The 19158-nt window shown below is 35.6% G+C and overlaps 1 protein-coding gene across 1 annotated transcript in view; it reads right to left on the bottom strand.

Annotated features, from left to right (window-relative positions):
• Wsck (tyrosine-protein kinase Wsck) overlaps nucleotides 1–19158 on the bottom strand; it is a 475983-nt gene that overhangs the window by 131693 nt on the left and 325132 nt on the right. The window contains exon 12 of the mRNA XM_090414787.1: nucleotides 6732–6833. Coding sequence (XP_090270913.1) covers nucleotides 6732–6833 — 102 coding nt within the window. The remainder of the gene's footprint in view (nucleotides 1–6731; nucleotides 6834–19158) is intronic.

The raw sequence follows: 19158 nt of genomic DNA, 5'->3' as shown, positions 1-19158 counted from the left end.
TCCTGGATGCTGACAATGTCAAGTTCTTTCCTAATATCCTTGTTTTTAATATGATACGGCCATTGATGCCATCTGTTCACGCCTATAATCTTTCTCAGGACTCTCATATCTGCGGTCTCTAGTCTTTGGTCAAGTGTTTTGCTTCTGACCCAGCTCTCAGATCCATAAGTTAAAACTGGTTTGAACACTGTCTTGTATACAGCTAATTTACTGTTCCGACTAATTTCTCTCTTATTCCATATGAATTTATTCAATTGACTTCCAACCATACCAGCTTTGCTGATTCTGTTGTCTATTTCTATATTTAATTTACCATCTTCAGTAAAAATCGTGCCTAAATAGCTGAAATGTTTTACTTGTTCCACAGGTTCTCCATTCATAACACAGATGACATTTTCAATGATTCTGCCTATTTTCATTGTCTTTGTCTTTTTATTGCTGACCTTCATACCATATCTATTACAACAGCTATTCAATTTAGTCAGAGAATCTTGCAGACTTGTAGCAGATTTATTTAGAAGTATAACATCATCTGCATAAAGCAAAGAGCTGACATTAACATCTCCAATTTTGATATCAGGTTTAATACCACTTTCCTTCATAATGTGATCCATATAGATAATGAATAACAGAGGGGATAATGTACATCCTTGTCTCACACCAGATTTAACATTAAACCATCTTCCTGTACTTCCTTTAATTCTAACTGCTCACTTACAACCCAAATAAAGACTAAGTATTGCTTGATATAATGCCCCATTGACACCATATACAGGGTGTTCGGGATAAATTTGACATATTTATAATTAATTATATTTTTCCGTAAGTTACATGTATTAACACACACTTCTCTTCATTTAAAAGTTTGGACCCTTCTTCATTCATATACAAGATGTCAGAAAGGATGGATAGCTGGAACCCACCTGAATCATGGAAGAGAATAACTTGTATCATGATGATTCGTGCCCGCCATCAAAATAAGGATATTACGACTGCTGCCCAATGCTCCCTGAATACAGTAAAAACAATCAGGCATGAACTAGAGACTTGCAATGGTGACTACGAGGATGTAGCAAGAAGAAAGATCCCTAGCAGACGATCTGATTGCGTTCGTACAGCAGAATTCCTCGCAAATCTGCAGGAACAGGTGTTGAAGAACCCTGGCATTGGAATTCGGCTTTGTTCGTGGAGTTGCTAACTGTAGTCAAGCCCTGGATAACAAGGGTAGCTAATGGTAGGCCGTATGTATGGCAGCAGGATTCGGCCCCTTGCCACACCTCTGGGAAAAGTCAAAAATGGTTGTCTGAAAATTTCTACGACTTCACCAGTCCAAATGTTTGGCCTCCAAACTCCCCAGACCTTAACCCCATGGATTATTTTGTATGGGGCGCAGTTGAAAAAGACACCAATCGCACTTCCAGTAATACAAAAGCCCAGTTAATGGATAAAATTAAAACAGTTTTTGCGGCCCTTCCCAGGGAGACTGTAGCATCAGCTTGTTCGAGGTTCCGAAGCAGAATTGAAGCTGTGATCGATGCTAATGGTGGTTACTTTGAGTAAATCTTGTTGATAGTATTGTAATTAACTCTGCCTGTAATGTTTTTTTGTCAATTCATTAAATTTAATAGATACAAAGAAGATTTTCTTTTTCCTTACGAAACTGTCAAATTTATCCCGAACACCCTGTAACTGCAGTATATTGAATAGCTTCTCTCTTGGCACCTTGTCATATGCCTTTTCCAGATCGACAAAACTTAAATACAGATCTTTGTTATATTCCCATGCTTTCTCGACTATTTGTCGTAAAGTGAAGATCTGATCCTGACAGCCTCTATTTGGCCTGAATCCAGCTTGTTCTTCACCAAACTTTTCTTCCACAATTCTTCTCAACCATTTCTCAAGTATCCTTGCATAGATCTTGCCAGGAACACTCAGTAGGGAAATACCTCTGTAATTCTCATATGCAGTTTTATTTCCCTTTTTATATATGGGTACTATGAGAGCTCTACTCCAATCATTGGGAATTCGTCCTTCTGTCCAGGCTTTCTGAACTATGAAGTGCAGCCACTGTAAGACTCTTATACCACCATACTTCAGCATTTCTGGTCGAATATCATCTACTCCTGCTGCCTTTCCACATTTCAAGCCTTTGATGGCTTTTTTTACTTCCAATTTCAAATCCTCTGTACACTCTGGTGTCCTGCACCAGGGAAAAAACATCACTATCAACAATGTCAATGAGACTTTTCTTATTCCTAGCCTCTTCTCTCCATGTGAATTTGTGCACATGTTTATGTTGGAACATGGTGTTAGTAATAACCAGTCCATGTCCTGAGCAGAAATCCAACAGATATTTGTCATTATTATTAGCTTTGCTCTTTTCTCCAAATTTTCCCAAAATATTTTTGTATGTCTGACAATCATTTCCTACTCTGCTATTTAGATCCCCAACAAGGACCAACTTTTCCTTTTTCATTGTGTCAGTTGCTTTTTCTAAAGCCTCAAAAAATTCCTCCACTTCTACCTTAGTAGAACCTTCTGTGGGACCATAGGCACAAATAAGTCTCATTATCCAGTTCCCCAATCTTATATATGCCCACATCACTCTACTTGAGACTGACTGCCATTCAAGAAGATTAGCCTCATATTTTGTGTTGAATACTATGGCTACTCCTTCTTTTCCTTGATTGTCATTGCCTGAATATAACCTTTTGTATTTATTCCTCAGAAAGATCTCACCAGTTTTGGTCTTTTTTTGTTTCAGTCACCCCTATTATGTCGATCTGGTACTTATCTAATTCCTCAGCTAGCTCCATTTCTTTGCCATTCAGGCTTCTTACGTTGATAGTACCGATCTTTAACTCTGGTGATGTTGAGTTGGGATTTATTTTCAGATTTGTTCCAGTAGCTGACTTTTTGCTGTTCGCCCTGGTTCCCTGGCGAAAACAACGGGGGCCTTGTTTAACCGGGCGACGCCCCAGCCGGCATGAAATTTTGTCATGTTGTACCATCATTCTATATTTTGGTTTAACCAATAAGAATACAATTTGGTCGGCTAAATCCCAAATTGCCAGCCCATCCTCGTCCGTTCAGTATCTAAGTAGATACCCAACAGGGTGCACCACAAGAAGGTGAGGATTGGACATTAGGTCAGAAGCCCTGGTCGGTTCTCCGCATTCCTTTAAAGGCTATGTGGAGGTCTCCTCTCAGTTATACAGCTGAGATCATATACTTCAAAATGGCAGTTGTTTAAGAAAAAGCAACGTGTGTACTTTGGTTTTTTGGAACAAAGTCCATTATCACAACTCAATATCATTACAGGACTCAGTATGGAAAACATCCACCTTCAGATAATGCTATCCAAAATTGGTTAAAGCAATTTCAAGAGACTGATAGTATTCAGCACCAAAAACGAGTGGGAAGACTGGGCACTTTGAAGGAAGATGTTCCTTGAATCCAGGAAGCATTTTATCGAAGCCTACAAAAATTAACTAGACAAGCTTCTCTTCAATTAGGTATATTACAAATGACTGTTTGGAGGGTTGTTACAAGGGTGGTCTGAAAAGTTCTCGGCCTTGACCATAGATGGCAACAATATCAGCAACATTTTTTTTTCTAAGTTGGTACATCTGTCATAAGCATCCATGTGAAATTGCAAGTCATTCTATCAAGTAGTTTCTTTTATACAGCTGTCTGAAGCAAAAGTGTAGTCTGTATCCCTTGAAATGGATAAAATCGAGTATTGTGCAGTTATAAAATTCTTTGTAAAAGAAGGTTTAATGCCAAAAGAAATTCATTTGAAGTTCATATAAGTTTATGATCACTCTTCACCTTTGTTTTCAACAATTAAGAAATGGGCTGTGAAGTTTATACGTGGCTGTACCAGCCTTGAAGATGATCCACTTGAAGGACATCCAAAAATTGAAACACCACCAGAAATCATTGATCAAGTGCTCAATATGGTATTGGATGACCGGCGAGTCCAAGTGCGTGAAATTGCTGAGACCATAGGCATTTCAAAAGAACGTGTAGGATATATTTTGCATGAAGAATTGCATATGAAAAAGCTTTGTGCAAGATGGGTGCTGCGCTTGCTCACAGCAGATCAAAAATGCACTCGCATGAAAATCTCTGAACAGTGCTTGAAGTGTTTTAACAAGAATAAAACTGATTTTGTGCATCAATTTATTACTATGGATGAGACTTGGATTCGCCATTTCACACAAGAATCCAAACAGCAGTCAAAAGAGTGGACACAAGCCGGTTGTTCAGCATCAAAGAAAACAAAGTCGGTTCCATCAGCAGTAAAGGTCATGGCATCAGTGTTTTGGGAATTCTAAAGGCATTTTGTTTATTGATTATCTTGAAAAGGGTAAAACAATAACTGGGGAATATTATTCCGATCTTTTAACCAGACTAACTGCCTCCCCCACCCCCGAGTTCTGGACTGGTAGGCTGCGTTGGATTCTGAATGGGGAGAATTGGAAATTATTAATACTTCATTCAGAGTCCAACATAATCTGCCATTCCCTAAGCCAAATTTGCTCATCAGACTAACAATCTCTTGTTAATAGTATGCTATTCATATGATTTCTTTCAAGTTATGTTTATTAATATTTATTTGTTCATTTATTATTTTTATATGAAGTACAGTTGTAAAAACTATGTATTAAATATCACTTGTATATTATGAGATTAATATTACTAAAACAGAGATAAAATTTGTAAAATATGCAATCTTTTTATGTTGTTAGTAAAATGTAATGTATCCAAGTAATTCTTCAAAATAAGACTTGATTGGTTGTTGTGAGAAATTATGTTATTTTTAGCCAGCACGTGCTTTAACGTGAGTTACTGTACAGTATGCAAGAAACCAGTTCGGTATCAACAAAACCAGTTAGAACCAGATTTTGGCAGGAAATGAGGGTAGGATGTCATAAGTAATACACGAAAAAAGAGTAAGAGAGTAAAAAGAAAAAGAGAAATAACCGGGAGTTGAACAGAGTAGGAAGGACTGGGAACCACTCTGTATTTTGACTTATCTTTCCTCGAGCTCTTATTCTTTTATAAATTCCTATCGCTTCGCAGAAGGATAGCATTGGACGAAAGGATAATAAGAATGAGTAAGAAATATTAATGGTTAAGCAATTATGAGCAAGAAGATAAATTCTCCTGAGTTAACCAATCAGTTACTGAAACCCAGGATTCTATAATAATTGTGTGCTCTCAAGGTAAATGTATTTCAGAACCAAAGAGTGTTTCTAGGATTCTTGATAATGAGGAAGCCATACTGTTTATACCGGTAAGGATATCTTTTCTATGCCTCATGTGAAGTAGTGAAGCTTGTTTCTGGATAACATGATAAAGTTCATATTGCTGAAATTAACTGTCAAGATTGAATGTGTGATATAGTGAAGCATTTCCTTAAATGTAATATATGAAGTATCTCTGGATTAATAGTTCATACTTGAATATGCGATATAGTGAAGCCTGTTACGTGAGAATGCAATGTAAAATTGAGACTGATCTTTCTGAGAACTATTAAGTTAGATTGATAAACTTTAAAGTTGCTAAATGAATGTCTGATGACTTGTACTTTGGGTGAGTTCTGAATAGTTAAACTGGGTCAATATTTAAGTACATTGAATGATAACTTTGTTCAGAGTGAAATTATGTTTGGAAGTTTTCATAATAAGAAGAGTGGAATTTATATGCATAAATTCTAATCGTAAATGATATACTCAGCTGAGTAAATTACTGTCCCCCCCCCCCCGAGTTCGGACTGGTAGGCCAGTTTTCCTTGTTGACTCAAAATGGGGGTTCCTTCCCCTGGCACCCTTCCCCGAGTTCCAGACTAGTAAGCCAGTTTTCCTTGAATTATGATGACTCGAAAGGGGTTTCCACCCCCCACCCCAAGTTCCGGACTGGTAGGCAGTTTTCCTTGAATTCTGATGCCTTGAAAGGGGAGTCCCCCCCCCCCCCCCCCGAGTTCTGGACTGGTAGGCCGGTTTTCCTTAAATTCTGATGATTTGAATTTTGAAGACTCGAAAGGGGGTTTGTGCCTATGGCGCCCAACCCCCTAAGTTCCTCCTTGAATTCTGATGACTCGAAAGGAGGGGGGGGGTCTGCCCGTAGCGCCCAACCCCCCAAGTTCTGGACTGGTAGGCCGATTCTCCTTGAATTCTGATGATTTCAATTTTGATGACATACCCTTCAAAAGGGTATGTACTGGTATGTAGTGATTGAATTCCTCGACTATTTTCAACCAATGTTTTGTCGATGCTTGTTTCAGTCAGTTATCATTCTATATCTTTGTTTAGTTTTTATGTCACATCTCTTTCTTCCTTTTACCTCAACTTCTAAGATTTTTCAATAGCCTCAAAAACATTGTGTCACCTTCATGATATTTATCTTTATTTTCTTACTGAAGTGTTCTCATGACTTTTGTTTATCTGGTTTTACAAATAGATAATATGGTATGTTTGAAAAGAATTTTGATTGGCAGTTTGTTTCATTAATTTTGATTAATATTAATCAAAACTAATATTAATTTATTACAATTAATAACAAGAAAAATGTATACTTACTTTAAATACTAAAGCATGATAAAATATTCAAATATGGAACACTTGCCTTCACAAAACTATCAACTCCTGACAATATAAACCATAAGGAATCACTTCTTTAAATTTTATTATATTTTATAAAAAATATAAACAAAATTCAACTACCTTTCCAAGAGGACTAAAATGAGCAAGACCAAAATTAGAAACTTTAGGTACAAAACCATCAACCATTAGCACACTTCTGGAAGATAAGTGATGGTGCAATATCTATATATACAACAATAAAATAACATAATTTTAAACTTCAGCAAACATTAGATTAATAAATTAAAAAGGTTATATATTTTTGATATTAATATAGTAATGGCTTGCAATTATAGAATTCATTATAACAAATGAGTAATTCCAACAATTTTGCTTTTTCAATTCACTGTTGACATATTTAAAGAACATTCACATTTCCCCAGATTATACTAAAATTTTCTTTTTTGAGTTTCTGTTTTCTGATTAGTCCTATTCTGAGTACTAAAATATGGATAACGAAGTGCAAGTTGGAATACAACGCACACTTACGTGGAGTCCTTCAAAGGACCAAGTGTGAGCTAGAATCATAATTTTTCCAAGGCTATCCTTCTTTTAATTTCATCTTCGCATTTACCTTCATTTTTTATTATAGATTCCATTAAATCATAACTTTCAATGACCTCTATGCCATCTCCCTCAATCATAAATTCATCTCAATTGCCAGAAGCCACCCCTTTTGTTTTGCTAATGTTTAAATTAAGACCTGCTTTGTTGCTTTCCCTCTTAACCAATACAATCAACGTTCCAGATCTTCCTTAGTTTCTGCTGTGAAGGTTGTATCATCTGCATATCTGAAATTATTTATTTTTCTGCCACCAATCTTAATTCCTGCTGGGTCTTTGTCTAAGTTAGCCATTCTTATAATATATTCACTATAAATAATTAAGAACATAGAGCAACAGTATACAACTCTGCTGCACCCCTTTTTCCACTCGAACACAGTCCTGTCCATTTTTCCAAAGACTGTTTTGTACTGAAGCTTCTTGGTTGTTATACAGCTATCTTATCAAGAAAATTAGATGCTCAGGTATTCTATTCCCACTAATCTCGTTACATTCCACAGTCTGTTGTGATCTACACAAACAAAAGCTTTCTTATAATCAATAAAAGAGATGAATACTTTCTGTCCTGTAATGACTTCTATATAGCAAATTGGTTTTCTTCAATCTAATCTGGTGTCCAAATCATGGTCTGCCAATCCAGACTTAATACAATTTTTTTTTTTATGTTCTACAAGGCAGATGTTAACAGACCATCCTGTCTGTCCATAGTAGGCTAAGTAACAGTCACATATGTTTTAATATATACTTGTTATGTTTGCTATATGAAAAGGTCTGATTTGGGATAGTGTTATCGCTATTTTCTAAAAGAGCAGACTCTTATTATGATAATGTACCATCTAAGATTTAGAGGCATCATAGGAGTTGGTTTTGAAGCCCTTTACATGGAAGGAGCTAGGTTTGAATCCAATCCAGGACTTGAAGAGCCTTTATTTTTCAGGGCTTTTCAAGGTGAGATGAGCTGGTCTGGTCTCATACAGAGGTGGCAAGGCTTTCCCCTCCTGGAAAGTTGAGTTTTTCATCCTGTAACTGGAAAAACTGGCCAGAAAAACACATACAATTTTACACATAAAAATATATATTAAAACATACAAGTAACCGCCTTATCCTAAAATTAAGGTTCAAAAGTCATGGGCTTTAAGGGCCTGTAAGTACCTTAGATTATAATTATTACTATAGTGAAAAGTCAGTTTAACATGCTCACACTTCACAATAATAATCTTTTCACAACAGTGCCAAATTGGGCTTATATACTGTTTATAATGTATATAAAGAGTAAGGTAAAGAATAAAATGACACGTTTTGGTTGGTTCACATATCTTGTCTGTCTGTCTGTGTTCACTGGGCATCTACAGATGCCGTATGGTCACTCCAATGCTCGATGATGTTCCACACTAGGCCTCGCCATGTAGTCCTGTTGTTTGCCCTTCTGGCAGCCTCAACTCTCTGAAGATCAGTCACTCCACACATGCCATCCATCCATCTCACCCATGCCTCTTTTTCCAGGAACTTTACCTTCTATTACTGTTCTGAGAAGTCCTCCTTCCATCCTTTCTGTGTCCAAAATATTTTAACTTTCTTCTGTCAATATCCTTAAGGAGCCTTAAAGTCCTACTAATCTTTTCGAACACCCATTCATTTGTGCGCCTTTCAGCATATGATATCCTCAACAGCCTTCTGTAACACCACATCTCAAAAGCAGATATCCGTTTCTTATCTGACTTCTTTAGGTTCCAAGTCTCGCATCCATAAGTCGCAGTTGGAAAAACAACTGCATCCAAAATCCTCAACTTTGTTCCCATGGAGATAGATCAATCCTTCCAGATTTTAGACAGGTCTCTGACTGTTGTTTTAGCCATTCCTAACCTTTTTCTGACATCTTCTGAACAGCAATTCTTCACATTAATAATGGATCCCAGGTACTCAAACTTGCTGACTTCCTCAATTCTTTCTCCATTAAGATACATTTGTTTCTCAAGAGCTTCTCTGTTTGTTTTTCCTTTGAGAACCATGATCTTTGTCTTGCTAGAATTGAGTTGAAGTCCTCTGTTATTACTGATCTTGTTAACTTTGTCAAGAATTAGTCCTAGTTCTTCCATGTCATTACAAAGGAGTACTGTATCATCAGCATACCTCAAATTACCGATCAATCTACCTCCTATCGTAATTCCTGTCCTGAGCTCATCCAATGCTTCACGCATGATGTCCTCTGCATATATACTAAACAAGTGCGGAGAAAGTAAACATCCTTGTCTAACTCCTTTTCCAACTTGAAGCCAGTCAGTCAATCCAACAACTGTTCTTACTGTGGCTTCTTGCCCCTTATACAAGTTAGCTATCAACCTGATAGTGTGTTGAGGAAAACCCATTCTTTTCGTTACTTCCCACAGTTTCACATGCTCAACACAGTCAAAAGCTTTAGAGTAGTCTAAGAAACACATTACTAGAGGGAGCCTGAATTCTTTATATTTTTCTATGATCTGTCTAAGGCAAAGGATCCGATCTCTGGTGCCCCTACCTTTCCTAAAACCTGCTTGTTCCTCGGGCATCTCTGCCTCAACTTTGGCCTCAATCCTATTTAGCATGATCTTTAATAAAATTTTGCTTGCATGAGATATCAAACTAATAGTTCTATAATTCTTGCATGCCTTCATATCACCTTTCTTGTGTAGTGGCATGAAAACTGACTTCTTCCAGTCTCTAGGCCATGATCCTGTCTCCCATATCCTTGTAATCAATCTATGAAACACTTTTATCCTTCCATCTCCTGTGGCCTTAATTAACTCTGCTGGGATTTCATCTACACCTGGGGCCTTATTGCTGTTGAGCTGCTTAACTGCTCTTTCAACTTCATGCCTAAGTGGAGGAGGTTCCAAATCAAAATTTTCTTGGTAGGAGGACTCCACATTTTCTTTATCCACTCTGCTGTACAGTTCCTCACAGTATTCTTTCCATCTGTTTTTGATTTCCAACTCTTCTGTTAGTAATGATCCATTTCTGTCTTTGATGACATTCAACTTGTGCTTTAAGTCACAAACTAAATAAAACATCCTTTTATAATTATGTCTTCTCATCTGGAACTCTATTTCTTCACATTTATTAGTATAGAACTTTTCCTTATCCTGCTTGATGGCTCTTCTGATTTCTCTATTTAATCTCTTGTATTCTTCGGTCCCTGTGTCTCTTTGTTTTTCCAACTGCCTTCTTTTGATTAGTTCCCATGTTGAATCTGATATCCATGGGTCTCTTGGTTTTCTTATTGGGCCGAGATACATCTTCGCTGTATCCTGTATTATCATCTTGACTCCTTCCCAAAGCATTTCTGGTGAGATTTCCTCATTGGTCTCCAAAAATCATCCAGCTGAGTTGATGTTTCTTCTGTGAATCCACTAGGAATTACTCTAACATCCAATCTAGTGGAATGTGCCTGACCTGGAAGTTTTCGGAGTCTTTAGTCTTACTTTGGCTCTTACCAGCTGATGGTCTGTACCACAATCTGCTCCAGGACAAGAATGCACATCAGAGATGCTTGTCTTCCACCACTGGAGAGCCAGGATGTAATCAATCTGGTGCCTTGACCTATCAATGTTGGATGTCCAAGTATAGGTCCGTCGTGGATGTTTCTGGAAGCAGGTATTGGTAATAACTAATCTGTTAGCACGGGCAAATTCCAACAGTCTTTCACCATAGGTGTTACGTTCACCCAGACCAAACATGCCACACTCCGGACTGACTCTCATACTCTTTCCTACTTTTGCATTTAGTCTCCTAAGATGTACAATATGTCTCTCCTTGGTAGGCAGTCCAAAACAGTTTGTAAGTTTTCATAGAATTCTTCACTCTCTTCTTCAGGCCTATCCGTGTGGGGTGCATAAACTACCACAATTGATACATTGGTAGACTGAGCCTTAAGTCTAATGTAGAGTATCCTATCATTAATGGGGTTATAACCAAGAAGGCTTCTTGCCTGAGTTGTCTTCAGTATCACAGCTACCCCATGATGTTTTGAGTCACCACCTGAGTAAATAACTAGCTTACCATCCTGTCTTTTGAAGTGACCTTCTCCATTCCATCTGGTCTCTGTAATTCCCAAGATGTTAATTTTATACCTATCCATCTCTTTACATATCTTGTAAGAGGCATTAATAGAAATTCGTTTGCAGAATTCTACTTGTTGTTGGGATTATTACTTTATCTATTTATTTATTTATTTTGAATGGGGATGATAAGATTCATAATGGATATGGATCACTGAATTGGACAGAGGGTGTTGGAGACCTGATAAAATCACTCGAAGCTCTTTTACATTTATCACAACAGAATGGGTTTCAAAAACAGTGGGACAGAATGAGCTCTTTGTGAATACACTATATGAGAACCTTGTGCCCTTGTCATCATCAAAGTGTCAAGTGGGATAATCACTGGTACTTCTACTCTTCCTTTCCAAAGTCAGACAACTGCTTCCACTCTTATGATCCAAGCACCTGCTCTGAGCAAGTTACAGAAATTATTACTGATGGCACAAAGGCCTTCATTCCCATGGTTTCACAACAAGTGTACGACGAAAGTTCAAGAAAACCAAAAATTAAAATTTAAAAAAATGAGCACATCACACAAAGCTTACAAGAACTTCAATCAAATTGGACTTTAAAAGTCAGTGGCAAAAAACTCGGTTTCTGTTCAAATGAAAATTGTGCCTTATGGTCTCTTGCAAAGGCCACTAGACACAATCTACTCATTTGCAATTCCATCTATCACACATACACGTGATGCTACTGTTACAGCACTACATCATCTGAAGATAAAACTGACCTAAGATCACTCTTCTGCTCCCACTCCTGCACAGATGAACAAGGCAAATTGCTTCCTATCATACCAGAAACAGAGTTCTATATGCTCCATGACTAATAACAGGCTTACAATTTTTTATACCCAGCTAGCATATCCCAATAAGTGGAAACAAGCACATATCTAATCTATTTCAAAAAAGGGAGATAAACGTATGATATCACAGTATCAACCAATCGCTATCACCTCAGTCCTCTCCAAAATAATAGAGAGCCTCTCTGACTGAATCAATCAGTGTTTTATTCGGGGCTTGCCACTGAATCTTCAAGGTTTGGTTCCTGTTCTCAAACTGTTTCATTTTTTCTTCAATAATCTTTGTGTATTTTAGTCGACAGTTCAAATCTGACAGCTCCACAACTTTTATTCACATTAAAACTTTCTTACATGTTCATCTTTTCAATATAAAACTTCAATTTTATCCTGCTCAAGACTAAATAGTTATCACTTCCAATTTTAAATCTCTGTACACTTTGGTGTCCTGCACCATTGGGAAAACATCGCTATCAACAATAACACAGTCAATGAAACTTTTATTCCTTGTCTCTTCCCTCCATGTGAATTTATGCACTTTTTTATGTTGGAACATTGTGTTAGTAATAACCAGTCCATGTCTTGAGCAAAAATCCAACAGGTATTTGCCATTATTATTAGCTTTGCTCTTTTTTTCAAATTTTCCCAAATATTTCTACATGTCTGATAATCATTTCTACTCTGCTATTTAAATCCCCAACAAGAACCAACTTTTTTTTCATTGTTGTCAGTTGCTTTCTCTAAAACCTCAAAAAACTCCTCCACTTCTATTTCAGTAGAACCTTCTGTGGGACCATAGGCACAAATAAGTCTCATTGTCCAGTTCCCCACTCTGATATTTGTCCACATCACTCTACTTGATATTGCCTGCCATTCAAGAAGATTAGCCTCGTATTTAATGTTGAATACTATAGCTACTCCTTCTTTTACTTGATTGTTATTGTCTGAATATAACATTTTGTATTTATTGCTTAGAAAGATCTCCCCAGTTTTTGTCCTTTTTGTTTCAGTCATCCTTATTATGTTGATTTGATACTTATCCACTTACTCACCAAGCTTCATTTCTTTGTCATTCAGGCTTCTATTGTTGATAGTACCAATCTTGAACTCTGGTGATGTTGAGTTGGGACATGCTTCAGGATTTGTTCCAGTAGCTGACTTTTTGCTGTTTGCCCTGGTTTCCTAGCAAAAACAAACCTGTTGTTTTTGCCAGGAAAAACCAGAAAACGCCCCAGACGGCATGAAATTCTGCCATAGTGTACCATCATTTCATTTGTTGTTTAAGCCAAGACTACAATTTGGTTGGCTAAATCCTAAATTGCCAGTCCATCCTCGTTCGTTCAGTATCGAGGTATATACTTTACAGGGTGAAACAGGTAAAGGTGAGCCTTTCTTTTAGTGTTAAGGTGAAGGTGGGGATTGGACATTAGGTCAGGAGCCCTGTTTTTCCGCATTCCCTTAAAGGCTATGGAGGTCTGCTTTCAGTTATATAGCTTTGACCCTTAAGCACCCCATGCCTTCATTATGATATTATAAACAATTTGTTTATAATATCAATCTTTACAATCAATCTTTAATATCAATCTTTCTTTACAATCCAGTCCTATCACACCTTAGAAAGAGACTTGCAGTCTTTACTCTTTCATTCTTCTCTTCATCAGTAATTCTTTCATATCCCATTGCATTCCACTGTTTGTCTTCTTTTAAATCATTCTTTCCAACCAAAATCATTGCCTAAGACTAAAAATAATTCCTGTATAATACCAGTAGATTGTAACAATGTGATATTTGTCCATCAGTACTTTTTATCTTGGTATCTGCCATAAGGGATTCAATGACTAGTCTAATCCATGGTGAGCAAGATATCACACTTGTAAGGGCTTAAATTACTATGATGTAATCCTATTTTCCATAGAATGACAAAAATAAGACAAACTGCAAGAGCAAAAAGAAACTTGGTAGGCTGCAGATAAAGGGGAGCATATTTATCTTTGAAAGATAGTAGTATATTGGCAATTTCATTAATGGACTTAAAAAAAAATTAGTTTCTGTTTAAGCCTCAGAGAACATGTCTGCACTTTATTTTGATTTTCAACATGAGGGTAGCAATATTAACATTCACGATAATGTTCTCAATTAAAGATACAATACTGAAGAAAATCCTCTGAATCACAGTTATTATGGGCTCTGGTTCATTTATGTCATTCATAAATAGAAATAATAAGAAAATAACTGACAAGTTTTGGTACTTTGTTATCTGGGCTTCATTAGCCTGTTAAGATATATGTTTATAAAATACAAAGATAGCAAAATATGATTAAGAAAAACTATTAACAGTGTAAAATACGGGGAAAAAAAAAGTCACCTATTTGATACGATTTGATATATTGTTTGCCATCTTTCTTTTATTGATTTCAGGTGACTGTTAGAATAACCAAAGTCTGAAACAGGGCAAGACTGGATCAGACTTCAGTAAATCAAGCAAAATCAGTCTCTGGTTCCCATTGATGTATCAAGTGAATGAATAACTTCAGTTGACCCTTCAAAAATATTAAAATGAGAAATTTTCTTCTAAGTAATTAAAAGAAGTGTATCTAAGGCTAACTAATCATTCCTCTTATGATGTTTACATTTTCTACTCAAAATTTCTACTGGCCTGACTGATGTAATGCATTCTACAAGTACAGTGAATTTTATTAGTTCCCTAGATATTCCTGGGAAAGGTTGCAAGCTTTTAGAGATCTCAAAAAATGATGTAGTATTAGGCTAATAAGCTAACCTAACATTTTGGTTTGAATGAAATGATAAAAGGTTTGCTGAGTTACGGTACAGGTAGTTTCTGCTAAGTAAGGAGTTCTTTCTCCTTACTTTGGGTAAGTAAGGAGACAGAACTGCCCATAGCAATTCCTACTAATGGTTTATATATTTTGCTTTTCAAGCAAAATATTCCGAACTTGAAAACATTCGATACCTGTGACAAGGAAATCATATCATCAATATCCCATAGTGCATCTGACAAAGGAATATTAGTTATTCCTTATATTAGTTAATGCTATAGAAGTTAATTTCAGCTATTTGATTTTAGAAAAGAAATCAGTTGAGTTTTTGATGTATAATCTTAAATGTTCAGTAAAGGGAGCAAGAAGAACAGAAAATTCAATAGATAATTCAATGCTCTATAAAACCAGTCATTTTTTTTTCTGTTTTATTGTGTTATTTTCTTAGATTAATTATTATTATTTTTTTTAAATAGTAAAATTCCTGCTGATTTTTGTGTACTCCATAATATTTTGTTACAATACTGTAATATAAAGTAAAAAGGATAATGGAGCAGCAAAACAAACAAGAACACTAGTGAAACTGTTATAAGATGACTTGTCTAAAGAAACAGAATCATGCTATTTCAGAACCTGATGAGGATACAGAGTATAAATTAAATTTATAGACTGAAGCAAAGGAAATATATAGACTAAAGAAATTATTAGATGGGCAACAAGGAAAGCAGAAAAAATTAAAAGTGATTATATTAAATTGCATAACGATGGTAGGCAGAATCGATTATTAAAATTAATTATATGGTATGGAAATTCAATTATAAAACATTCTACATTGAGTTTTCAGGGTGCTAAAATTGAATATTTAACAAATATAATTGAAAAGTAAAAAAGAATGGTAAGAAACAAAAAATTGTTAGGTAATAAATACAGTATGAGAATGGATATGAAAGGACTACTGGAAGAAGTGATACCATGAATTAAGAATAATTCTGAATAATTATTGAGAATAATTAAGTCAAATTTGATATTTTGACTTGTATATCAAGGTCATCTTCAGGAATCCATATATTTACACTGAATCACAAGCTGCATTGGCACATACTACACTGGGCTGATTTTTATGTTTTTTTTTTTTTTAATGGTAGAAGGACAGCAAAAGATCACCTTGTGCCACATTAAAGGTTATAGCGATATACAAGGTAAGACAATCACAAACATCCATGTCCATAACATGATTTGAACCAGTTACCTGTTGAGTTGGAGAGCAGGTAAGCTAAACACTTCGACAACCAGGCCAGTACACTGGGCTGAGAATAAGTGTTTGGTCAACTGTTGACCACAGACTGACTTCTAATGGAAAATAAATAGAAATAAATTTAGAAATAAAAAAGACATATTTATATTGGTAAAACTACATAAGCAGTTATTAGTTTCCTATAGTCCTGTTTTTAGATTTGTTTGCTGTCTGAAAGTTACTGTGAAGTTATCCAATTAAATTTCTTTTCCTCTGCTATTTACTATGTCAGTTATTCTTCTTTTTCCAGCTGCTATGTGGATCATAGGTGCTGCATCTAAATCCTTGGAACTTTCAGCATATCATCTTTAGTTGAGATTTTATTGGCTGATAATATATTATCAATAGAGATATTATCAACATCTCTTCTGAGATACTGAAAATATCTCAGATGCACTAACTGGTATTGAGTGTAGAGGTACATTATTTTTAGAAAGGACAGACAAGGTAAGAGAGTAGGTGGTGTGAGGCTAATGATATCATACGCTTCGAGTCCAGTTAAGGTAGAAAACTATGATTACAATATTGGTAACAGTTTTCCATGTAACAGTGAGTCTGAAGCTGTATGGTGTGAAGTGGTGTTCAACAAGCTTAAATACATAGTGGAGTGTATGGATCAGTTCCTAGTGAAAATGAAATGCATAATCAAATAAATATAATAAGTGCAAAATGAGTCATCTTCATGGGTGACCATAATTACCTGGACATCGATTAGGTATCAGTAAAATCTAATGAGAAGAATGAAACCAAATTTATTGATCTGCTGCATGAAAACTTTCTTAAGTAGCAAAGTGACAGAAAGAACTCAAAGTCAGAGTATTAGAACTCATTATAGTGTTCTAAGGAGTTTGAGTAAAAGATGTAACTGTTTTGCCTCTGGTTGGTGGCAGTGTTCATGCTGTACTGACCTGGGAAGTGGCTAAGTTTATTAATATTCCATTTAGAAAATGGTTACATGCTAAACTTCAAAGCAGCTATTATGACCTACTGAGGAGAATGCTACATTCCATCCCATGATGTTGATTGTTAGATGGTAAGCTTATAAGCAGCACATGGGAAGTATTTAAAAAATACATCAATAATGCAATATTGGAATATGTCCCTAGAGTTTGAAGAATAAACAGGGTAGAAGAGAAATGGATGTGCACTCTTATTAAACAAGAGATTCTTAAGAAAAACATGATGTGAAAGGAAAATGTGTGCACAGGGATAATATCAGTTATGAAAATTATAATGAGCAGATCAGAAGAATTACAACTATTGTATGGAAAACTAAACGCAAGTATGAAAAGAAATCTAGCTCTGCAAACTAAAGGCAATCGAAAATAATTCTCTCATTATGTCACAAGTAAAATAAAAAATGAATGTGAAAGAATAAATCTCATTAATGAATATGGTATGCAAGTGGCAGATGCAGAAGAGCTTGTTCAACTAATGAGTGCCCATCCTGCTAAAAGCTAACAACCTAGTGTATGCAACACAGAACTCAGCATAGGTTACATAACATGCAACCTTACACTGGAAGAAGAAACTAATGTATATGAGGAGCTAACATAAGCAGCTCACAGAACTCAAAATTACCTATATACTGGAAGAAGAAATTCACATATATGAGAAGAAGAAACTAGAAATGTTACATAAATTGAACATCAATTCAGAAATAGTTACTGATGGGAGCAGCATGGATGTTAAAAGAATGTTCAGCTGAAATGGCTGTTCATTTGACCCAGTTTTACAGAAGTTCAAAGAATGTATGATAATCCCATTACACAAGGGTGGTGCAAAGACTAATATGGCTAACTATCCACCTATTATTTACCCTGTTATTATCTAACTGTAATACTTTTATTTACTCCTTCGTTAATATTGTAGGTAATATCGTAGTTGCTTGAGCTAGTTCAAACTGTCTATAGACTTCAATTTCTAATTCATGCACAAAACTCACAATTATTCTTAATCCCTTAGTCTATAACCTTTGTTTTACTCCTCCCCTTTCACAAGGCCCCACAAGTATGCTCCTACACGTGCTTGAATTTTTTAGATATAGGAAAAATCTCTGGCTGGATATTTTTGAATTAATCCTTAAAAATTTATTATTTTTTCAACTGTGCCATTAAGGATTGTGTAAAAGAATTGTTATTCCTTCCCTCACAAACAAGAGAAATATTCAGCTAAGCACAAAATTAACTCATACTCTATCTCAAGCAACTCCTACTAATTAATCAGTCAGTCATGGCTATCACTATTCTTAGGTCACACAGGTTTGATATTTTTATGAGACAGTGCATTAGCAAAACAAGATCAGGCAAGCTATTAACAAAACAAACATGTTTATTCATACTAAGACAAATTATTTATAAAATTCAAACATCACGTGTCTGGTTCTCAAAATTCAAATCATGTGTATAATTCTCTGCATGATCATTTAAGCATTTTGCTCAAGCTTTAAGACAAAGAAATTGTAAGTACACATAACCTTTCAGACACTTGGATAGAACTTAGCACTCTTAAACTTCACTCACATTATAAACAGAAAAAGGCAAAACTTAAACCACATTCAATTTTCGCATTACACAACATCAGCAAATCCTTAGAACTCTCATATTTATAAATTTAGGGACACAAAAACACACGTGTTGAACAGATTATTTTATTAATTACTAATAAAATAAAACTTGACGTTTAGACCCCTGTATCGAGGTCATCATCGGAAGAATACAAGTGTATAAGGAACCAAGCTACATGCTCGTGCCCTGTATAACGGTAAACTAAATCTACGTAGTTAATTAATCCTTTTCCCTAGCCTGACCTCTAGTGATAAAAAAATAAAATAAAATAAATAAATAAAATAAAATAAAATAATAATAATAAAATAAAAAAAATAATAAAAATAAATAAATAAATACAACTACAATAAACTGCTCAAGTCCTCATGTATTAATATTCTTCTGGATTTGTACAGTTCTGATTGTTATAATATGATTTCTTTCAGTTGCTGC

The sequence above is a fragment of the Typopeltis vanoorti genome, chromosome 25, assembly GCF_054136105.1.
Source record: "Typopeltis vanoorti isolate ZY-2024b chromosome 25, IOZ_Tvanoo_1.0, whole genome shotgun sequence".
NCBI classification, from domain to species: domain Eukaryota; kingdom Metazoa; phylum Arthropoda; class Arachnida; order Uropygi; family Thelyphonidae; genus Typopeltis; species Typopeltis vanoorti.
The sequence above is the reverse complement of the archived record's forward strand: the minus strand, read 5'-3'. Positions and strand labels throughout refer to the sequence as shown.